Source organism: Camelina sativa, chromosome 17 (assembly GCF_000633955.1).
Source record: "Camelina sativa cultivar DH55 chromosome 17, Cs, whole genome shotgun sequence".
NCBI lineage: Eukaryota > Viridiplantae > Streptophyta > Magnoliopsida > Brassicales > Brassicaceae > Camelina > Camelina sativa.
The window spans coordinates 13,271,906-13,282,066 of record NC_025701.1 but is presented as its reverse complement, the minus strand read 5'-3'; the positions used below and the strand labels follow the sequence as shown (position 1 = coordinate 13,282,066).

The 10,161-nt window shown below is 32.6% G+C and overlaps 2 protein-coding genes across 2 annotated transcripts; one reads left to right on the top strand and one right to left on the bottom strand.

Moving 5' to 3' along the window:
- On the bottom strand, window positions 1,444-2,026 carry LOC104757020. Its single transcript, XM_010479711.1, has one exon. The coding sequence runs from the start codon at window positions 1,963-1,965 to the stop codon at window positions 1,444-1,446; it is 522 nt and encodes a 173-aa protein (XP_010478013.1). The 5' UTR covers window positions 1,966-2,026.
- LOC104757019 (very-long-chain 3-oxoacyl-CoA reductase-like protein At1g24470) lies at window positions 2,752-5,623 on the top strand. The gene is made up of 4 exons (XM_010479710.1): window positions 2,752-3,487; window positions 3,910-4,195; window positions 5,002-5,071; window positions 5,201-5,623. The coding sequence occupies exons 1-4, from the start codon at window positions 3,145-3,147 to the stop codon at window positions 5,438-5,440; spliced, it is 939 nt and encodes a 312-aa protein (XP_010478012.1). The 5' UTR covers window positions 2,752-3,144; the 3' UTR covers window positions 5,441-5,623.

The window sequence follows — 10,161 nt, the reverse complement described above, 5'->3', positions numbered from 1 at the left end:
GACAAGAAATTAGGAGATATTGTAATCTGTGATTATTTATATATATCTAAGTATGTAAACTAATTAATCTCAATATTTAGTGTGATTATTGATTAAAAATAGAAATATTGATTACCGTGATATTAAAAAGAAACAAGACATAACCCTTATCATTATAAATAAACTCAGTAGTCAAAATCAGAATATATTTAATGTGAGTCATTATTAGATTATGTAAAATTGTTATGGTTAATTCCATAAATTGTAACATTTTATAAATATTTAATAAACCATTAATATAAATTTAATTTTTAAAACACACAACAATATATATTACCATAAATTGTAACATTTTATAAATATTGTCTTGATTACGTTCACATATTTCACGGATGAAATGTATTTTTACACGAATACATTGATTTTGGAATTTCATTAATTTTTCATAATAGTTTTTTAGTAATAATTTTCATTTATAGAAAATATTAATAAACCAACTAACTCAACAATTTAAATAGCCTAATCAAAAATATTAAATCAATAAATTAGATTATCTTCAGAAATTTAAGTTTAGAATCCGATTTTATTACTAAAATATAATTAAATTGCCGAATAATTTAATTTATGTTGTTATGGTTACATAAGAAATATGCAAGATTGTTATTATTACATGATAAAATATAAGAAGTTATGAATTTAACTTTTAAACCAGAAAAAAAGACATATTGCAAGAAATAATAACATTTTATCAATACTTTCTCTACCATAAAACTTTTTACACATTCAAAATTTTTACCGGTGAAACGTATTTTTTACATGAAAGAAACGCAGCTAAAAAAAACTTTAGTTACATAAGTAACATAATAATATCATGTTTGATACAAACAGATATATGTTTGACACAAACAGGATCCTACGAGACGTCAACGTAAGGGCGGATTGTCTTGCTCGGTCTTCAAGATCTCTAATTTCTGAATCTTCTTTTGTAAACTCTTCGAAAAAAAAATTAATAATTTTAGTTATAATTATTTTATTTAAAATTGATTTATCCCGTAAATAATGTGGGTTGTTACCTAGGTTCGAATAAAATGATTAGTTGAGTAGTATCACACGAATGGAGTGAGAGAAATATGGAATGAAGTTTGCCTCTTTCTCGAAAGATCCGATTCTCTTTGCTAAATCCAATCTTGTAAAACGTTTTAAATTTGTAAGCAAAGTGTATACACTATAACCTCTCGTTGTGTTTTAACTCCAATTATTCGTAACGTTCGGATATACATCATATCAACTAGCTAGTACAGTAGTACTAAACAACCTCTCGTTTTGGCACAAGGTTTGGCCTATTCTGCTATTCATATATAATCATGCATTTCTACGAACGGTAAAAACTTATTTAAAAACACAATTTTCCATTAAAATCGATGGGACATAACAATAGATTGTTTTAGCACGAAGACAAAAAAATCATGACCGGACTATGATTGATGAATCCCTTTTCTTCCTAAACACAACCTCCGTATCCAACCCGAAGCCGTCAACATTTCGGACATGAACAACCTCCGATCGTCGGAATAGCCTCACCAATGCCTCCACACTGTACAGATCATTCGCCGAATACTTATCCGAGCGTGTAGAGAGGGCCACGTGTAAAACACATAAACCTCCTGGTCTCAGTGTCCGTTCGATCTCTCCAACGAACTTGTCCGGGTAAAGCGCGTGATCAAACACGTTGGAGAATTCAAAGTCGAAAGTCTCGTCATCGAACGGTTGATGATGAAAGTCTCCTCTGATCACCAACGGCGGATACGGCACCAGATCCATTCCCACTGAGTCCGTTACGCCCACACGTTTCAGGGCCTCCACTTCTTGACCGACAAGAGCTCCGATGCAGAGACATTTAGAGTCGTTGGCTAAGAGACCTTGCCGTTTCACATCTTGGAAGAATTTTGAGAACACTTTGATCTTACGGTCCCAGTCTCGTGTCATCCATAGTGTACGTAGCCTAGGGTTAAGCGTCTTGTTGAGCTGTCGTTGGATGTAGTAGTCGTATGATGGTCACGTGTTTCCAAAGGGGCATGGCAGAATACACAAGAGTGGATACACTTCCGTTCCATTGTATCATATGATCTCCGGTTGTTAACCTATTCAGAGTTGCCAGCCAGACTAGGATAGAGTACTTTGGTGTTGCTTGTGAGAACCAAACACCTTTGTACCAGCCTACATTTTCCCGTCATATAACATCCATCCTAGTACACAAGATTAGACATCGTGTTATTTTCTAATATCACCAAACACAACTGGATAATCTACTTAATGCTGATTAAGTGTGGAGGATATAAAGATTGTTTAAGAAGAGAGAATCGTTGGTTCCTTATAGTCATTTCGCTTTCCCATCCCTATCGTGACAACACTTGTTCTAGGGCCCGAAAATTAAATAGAAACGTGAAGTTACAAACTGAATGCCATTTTTTAGTGAAAAGTATCACAGCCTTAGGAATATGGCCGATCCATAGATAGTAAAGGTCCAAAGCAAATTAAAAGTTGTTACCATTTAAACATCCAATGATATTAATTATATAAACTTCATATAATTTTATTATATATTTAACATATTAATTCATTTAAATATATATTTTTTTTTAATTAGCTCTAATAAAAAACAAAAATAAACAAGTTAACAAAATTAAACAAACAACAAGGAAAAGGTAAGCAGAACATAAGTAAAAAAAAAAACAAAAAAAATTAGAAGTTTAAGATTCAAATATGAGACACTGGGATAGATGAATATTAGCAACTAAAGGTTACATGATATTAAAACTAATTCATAATGGTATAAATAGCCTGGCCGTATAGCGTATGGTTTTGTGTCATGGATGAGACCTTACCCAACCTACCAATTAATCTCCCTAGAGAAGAAATATTCTTCCTTTCTGTGTTTCATATTGATTTGGCCTTTCCTTGTAAGCTAGAAGTTATTTTAGATTCACTCATTATGTGTAAAGTAATTAAGATTCAACAAAGAAAAATAGTAAACAAATCTCTCTCTCTCCCTCTCCCTCTCAACTCTAATTTGCCTACATAAAGAGTTAGCTCCAAGCCAAAATAACATGACAAATAATAAGCAAACAAATAAAGGAAAAAGAGGAAAGAAATAGAAAGAAGAACATGCAGAGAGCATGCATCTATGATAGTCAGCCATGGCACCTCCATGTCGTATGCATCATAGGCTTTCTCTATCTCCTTAGACTATTCTTTCCTCTCTTGAAATGGTTCATCACAAGATTCCTCCTCACAAACCCGAAGCGGCTCAAGAGTTACGGTTCGTGGGCTTTGGTCACTGGAGCCACTGAAGGGATCGGACGCGCCTTTGCCCACGAGCTGGCCAAACACGGCCTTAACCTCATCCTAGTCAGCAGAAACCTTTCTAAGCTTGAAGCTCTGTCTAATGATTTCGGACAAGAGTTTCCCCACATCAAGATCAAAATCATTCCATTTGACTTCTCATCTGGTAATCTCTGATAGTAAATGCACTTCTTAGTTTTGGTCTATATATATTTTATTGTGTGTGTACACAGTGTACGAGTATTTATAATTTTATACTAGTACATGATGACAGTAATTATGAATAAATATTCTTTGTTACTAAAAACAGGGTAAGTATACCATTAATATTATATATATATATGTATGTTGTGTTAGTAAAATGCAAAAAAACACTGGATTGCATTGCCAAAAAACTAATACATGCAGTTTACAATATTAAACTTAAAAGTTGAATATTTTTTTTCAAATGAACTTTTCTAATTATTTCTTTAAGCTATTTCTCATCAATAAGAGAAGTTCTCTTACAATGAAAGTTTTTTTCTGTTAAAGGGGTTTTATTACACTAATTTCTTAAAAGTGTTTTTCTTTTTGTTAATTATTGTGCAGGAGGAGGATATAATGTAATCGAGGAAGGGATCAAAGGCGTCGAAGTGGGGATTCTGATAAACAACGTTGGGATAACTTACCCACGAGCTATGTTCTTCCACGAGACTGACCAACTCACATGGACCAAAATCCTAAAGGTTAATCTTGAAGCAACCACATGGCTCACACGATCTCTCATCCGACCAATGCTTCAACGTCGCCGAGGAGCCATCGTCAGTATTAGCTCCGGCGCCGCAGTTGTGGTCCCTTCTTATCCTCTCTGCGCCATCTACGCCGCCACCAAAGCGTAATGACTAACCAACTGCTCTCTTTAATACATACACTAACCAACAGGACCATGACTACTTTTTTGAGATCATAAGAAAAATGTTAATAAGGACATTAGTAAATAATATCACAAATTATGTTACTAAGTTGTTTAATTTTAAACCCAAAAATATATCTTACGAAGATACAAACATTTTTTTTTTTTTTGTATATCTCATAAAATAGAATCTTAACGAACATCTAGTTTGACAAGGAATAACTAATAAAATGACTACAAAAGTTTGGTTTTTAACTCCAACTATATTTACCTAAGTCACTAAATTGGATAACGGTCCCCTACAAAAGTGCATAATGGTGAGTTGCATAATTGTTAGATCAAGATTCTTACTTCCGATCTTTCTTTTTCTGGGTAGTTGTTGTATAGTAAATACGGAAAAAGCTTATTTTATTAATTTATCCAAAAAAATTGTCGAATTAATTTATTCCATTTTACGTGACGTATATATATCTCCATCACGTAACTTTCTTATTTTTAAAAATTACATAAGTAGTGAGGTATATAATCACACGAGAGAACCTCAGTCTATATATAGTGTTGTTTTTTGTAAAAAAGACTACTGATATTTTTATTTTGTAGTATTTTTCCTTTGCATTAATTGCACAATAGAGGATAGTATATATAGTACTATCTAAACTTTTGCATTGATCATTAAGAAGTTTTTATTTGCCTAAAGTATTAATCTAAGTAGACTCTATCATTATATTATATACTAGAATATTATCACATTAATAAATCTCTAAACACATGAACGTACGTGTATGCAGTTATATTGATGCACTAACAAGATCCCTACATGTGGAATATAAGAAGTTTGGTATTGATGTCCAGTGCCAGGTACCTTTCTTTATTTCTCGAAAGAGACTATCCAATATTTCTAGTACACCATTTTTTTGGACTCCCCATGTAATGCGTAAAAGAAAATAACGTTATAATACACGTACGTGTGTCAAACCAAATGGGCAGGTGCCGTTATACGTGGCAACCAGGATGGTGTCGGAAGTAGCAGCTATACATAAACCAAGCTTCTTTATACCGACGCCGGAAGTCTACGCAAAAGCGGCGGTGGAGCAGATCGGAATTGGATCACGTTGCTCGCCGTTTTGGGCTCATTCCCTTCAGTGGTTTTTTCTCGGATTTGTGCCAGATTACTTCATTAATGCTTGGCGTCTCTCTTTCGGACTTCGTCGAAGAAGTTTATCTTAATTTGCTCGTGATTCCCACTAGGTACTAGTGGTCCGTGTGCTACCATGCTGAATAATTTTTAATAAGTTATTGCGAAAAAAGTAATAATTGTGTTATGTGGAAATTATGTGTGTTTAAAATACCATACATCCGTGCGGAGTTATGCATGGTTGTCAACTTGTCACTTTTTTTTTTTTTGGTAAAGCATGGTTGTCACTTGTCAAAATTAAATGGTGTGGAGTTGGATCTAATTTATGTTTTGTTCTATTCTGTACCGTTAAATTCCCTTCTCATATGAGATTGCATTTTCGGGGCGTCAGATCATATATAATAAAGTACAATTTCCTTCTAAAACTTGTTTCGAGAACTTGACATTTTTTGGAGACAGTGGGGCAGTCGTTACATCATTCGTGCAGGTCGGCTCGCTACTTGCTTATGGAAAGCTCACACTTCTAGAGTTGACACATATCCATTAAAAAAAAATAATTCCCTATATATGGCTAAAATGCATTCTCGCAACAACCAACTTTCACAAATATGCAAAAATCAACTTCTACAAATGGGTCATATTTATACACGTAGTCCACATTCATACATTTTCATTTCATTGTAATTTAAAACCATATATTATCCTCTATTTTAAACCCAAAAAATCAAACAATTAAAATGCATCATCGATCTTTACAATACAATAAACAGAAAAAAAAATTGTGGTTGGCATAATTATTGTTTCTTCTCCAACGTTACGGTAAATTGTGTGTGTTCCTAATTCTATCAAAAATTAAATAAGCATTAATTTTATTCGATAAACCTAAAAATCGACAATGCTATAAATCAGAAAGACAAAACATTTCCTTCTATGAAAATATTTTATTTAGAAAAATATCAGTTAATAAATTTTGTTGGAACATAAACTGAAGCTCTTCCTTCCTCATATCCTGTATAATTTTTGAGCTCACTCAAATTCTCAGGTCTGCCAAATCATTGTTTTAAACTAAAGATAGCCTCTCTAGTTATGCTCACATAAAACATGAATTAAAAAAAAAGGACTTTGTAATGAAACCAGATTAAGTGTCACACATTTGGGTGCTAGAGTCATTGAAGCAAAGATCTTAACTGGTACAGCAGTTGGAAACAAGTTTGTCATCCCAAGGAAAATATTCTCTCCACCTCACTCTAATCGTTCGTTCAAATTAAGCAGACGTCAGTTCCCCCTGCGTTTGAGGTATGTAATGAATATTAACAAAAGCCAAAAAAAAATCTTAGAAAAAGTTTGTTTATATTGTATGTCGAGTAACGTCATAAACATGTTTGAAGGTTCTGAACATGGTGAACATGGACGAGCTGAGACATACAGTTATAGAAAAGTATCCAACAACGTCACCAAGTCTACGTAAATTCTCTCAATTAAATATTAAATAGGATCAGATCATAATCTCTACAATTTACATACAGCGATCCACAATATAAAGAGAAGAATTAGAGACTTCCCGTGTGTGCTGTGTTGATATATACTGTGTTAATTAGGATAAGAATAAAAATAAAGATGTTTCATTAGGTTCATAGTCTTCATATATTGTCTAGCTTACAACATAACGTTTGAATTTTCCCATGATATGACGGTATGCGTATGCGGCGAAAATATCACTGAACAATTTCTTTGCAGGAGAACCACGAGGAATGGAAAATAACAACACAAGTTATTTATATAGTCAAATTATATATTATTATTTCAAAAACAAAATCTCTAAATATTCAAGTAAATGAAGGATGGAAGAGTAAGGGACAAGAAAGTAAGAAAAGAATTCAATCGAAAAGATAAATGACTCATATATCTGGAAGTCATTCTGTCTTTAAGCTAAAGGTCGATAACATACTAAGACAATTGTTTTGGTTACATATGATATTACACATTCAGTCATAACAACTTGGACCAATTTATACATATGCGAGAGAAGACTTAGTAAGAAAGGGCACTATTCATTCTTTAAAAAAAAATCAGTATCTAATCAATTTTGTAATAATCTGTATATCCCCATGTACACATTGTCGTGTAATTTCTGATATCATTTTCTGAATGTTGAGAGGTTGCTCTCTCCCCAGACGTAGCGTCGTAGTGGAGAACTAGTAATAAATTTTTTTTGTCTCTCCTTCTTTAAATAGATAGAATTAGGGGTTTTGTACACAAAAAGAGAGAGGGAGAATTAGGGATAAGAACCAAGTAAAACATTTCAACAAATACATACACTAGACTCTACTACATCTAAAAAAATACAACTACATTAAAATTAGTAACCAAGAAAAAACCCAAACACGACAAATTAATAGGTGGGGTAAACCATGAGTTAATATTTCCAAATTGTCTACATTGACCAAAGCATGAATTATTCTAAAATTTTGATCAACACTTTGACTATTTAGAAACAAACTACATAATTTGCTTAGCTTTTATGGAAAGTATACATACACTAGAATCTACATTTAAAAGAATATAACTATCTTTAAATTAGTAACCAAGAAAAACTCCAAACACGACAAATTAATATGTGTGTGAGTTAATATTTCCAAATTGATCAAGCATGAATTATCCCATAATCTCGATGAACATTTTGACTATTTAAAAACAAACTATGTAACTTGCTTAGCTTTTATGGAAAAAAATTTAGGTTAAAAATGATAAAAGAGACGTTTCAAGAGGTGCTGCTTAAGAAGACCAAACTAATTACACAATAATGACCAATAAATATATACAAATATGTAACAACTCATAAGTCTAGCGACTACAAGAATAAGTACACAAAAACAATGAATAGAAAATTTTCCTTATGCTTTATATTATTAATTGTTCTAGATAATTTCACACATATTAAGAAAATAATTAAATTTTCCGCTTTATCCTTCATTAACATACTATTTTATTTGATAAAACTGAAAAACTTATAGAATTTGATTCATAAATTTGCATCGTAAATATAAAACGACAAGTAATATGAAATAAAATTTTAAATCTACAACGACATTTAAAAAATGAAGGGAGTAATAATGACAATTAAATGGGAAAAATTTGCAAAATCACATAACCACTTCCCACAACATATGTGCCAATATATACATAGCAATACCAACACCATTAACAAAAAATCAATCAAATCCCAAAAAAAATCACAATCATTCCAAAAAAAACAAGAAAAACACATGGATTATATTCTCTATGAATTGAACTACTGTAGTATGAAATTAGCTCAACAGCAACACAATGCCACAACCAACTCATTTTCAAATTCAAATAATCACATCGACAGAAAAAAAAAAACATTAACTACACAATTCCATATTGTCCAACAAGTACATATTTCAGAAAAATAAACTAATCGCAAGTTACTCTAAACAGGAAATAAATAATAATATAAATAAAACCATACAACGCACGAGACTACTCCTAGTGAATATATATTATCAATATACTCTACAAGTCACGATTCAAGTCCTAACTAACATTACAACAAGAAGTGTCATATGTAAAATGAGCTCACATCTTCCTTTAACATCACGGACCTAGAGAGGACCCATTAGAAAAAGTGGTGGTCTGTGCGTTACAAAATTTAATTTGGAATCCTTGTCTGACACTATCTTTACCAGCATTCCATGGAGCCTAACTATCTCCTTCACATATATTTTTTTAGTAAAAAACTAGTGTTCTAACGGTTTTCTTAATGACTAGAAATATGATAAATTGGTCCGACGGTCCACAATAACCCAAATAGTATTTTGGGTTTGCAAAGTTGGCAACTTTGCTGCAAAATTCATCGTAATTATCTCACTTCCACTATAGGATAGCTAAGCTCTACAACAATCCAATTGGAACATGATTCTCAGCCTTCATTAACTAGAATGTATCATAAGTTGCGATCGAGTTCGCAACATCCTTCTTCATCACGACCCAATGATAGTACCTCTTCAATTCTAGGTACATCTTGGTCTTCCCTGGATGAATCGAAAACATGCTCGCATGAGCCTCACTCATAATTTTCTGCCTCAAACTCTTGTCCTTGGGCACGAAGACCCAAATAATATATTGGGTCCGTGAAGTTGGCAACNCCCCCCCCATGCACAAGAATAGTCCCATTAGCAGATACTTGATACTCATAACTTGCATCCTTGGATGAATTAATCAACCCCTCATCATTTTCTGGAACCAACCGAGCCCTGCTCAAAACAAATTTCTAATTAGCTACCTCCAACACCAATGGTTCCTACACTATAGCACATATTGGTGTTGTGATTGTTATGTTTGATATCTTTTATTAGGATGTTAGTTTATGGAATTATTGTTGTTTAGGACTGATATTCACACTGCTGGTTTTGATTCTTTTTATGACATATGTTGGTTAACTGGCTTTATGTTATTGGTTTTGTTTATCGCTGGTTTGATTGATGGTTTGATGGCATGTTTTAATCGGTAGAATTGATTAGTAATTTTGAGGCTATTAATTAATTGATTAAAAACCTGGATTGGTTCCATTTAAAGATGATACTAAAAATATGACACTTAAATATATTAAATATCACTCATGAATTTGGTGTGAATATTTGTTCGTCATTTGTAGACAAACATGTCTAACAACTATTGTTTTTAAGTTGATATTCATTCTGGTTAATGCATTTTGGGTAAGAGAGTTCAAGAAAATGATTTACACCACAGATACACGATCCCGATAAAACACTAAAAAGGGGTATAGGAA

Bases quoted from the DNA above. Each gene is read 5' to 3' on its own strand.
- LOC104757020 (XM_010479711.1), bottom strand. From the start codon at position 1,965: ATGACACGAGACTGGGACCGTAAGATCAAAGTGTTCTCAAAATTCTTC.
- LOC104757019 (XM_010479710.1), top strand. From the start codon at position 3,145: ATGCAGAGAGCATGCATCTATGATAGTCAGCCATGGCACCTCCATGTC. The intron at 3,488-3,909 runs GTAATCTCTGAT...ATTATTGTGCAG, and splicing joins TCCATTTGACTTCTCATCTG to GAGGAGGATATAATGTAATC. The intron at 5,072-5,200 runs GTACCTTTCTTT...CCAAATGGGCAG, and splicing joins GTATTGATGTCCAGTGCCAG to GTGCCGTTATACGTGGCAAC.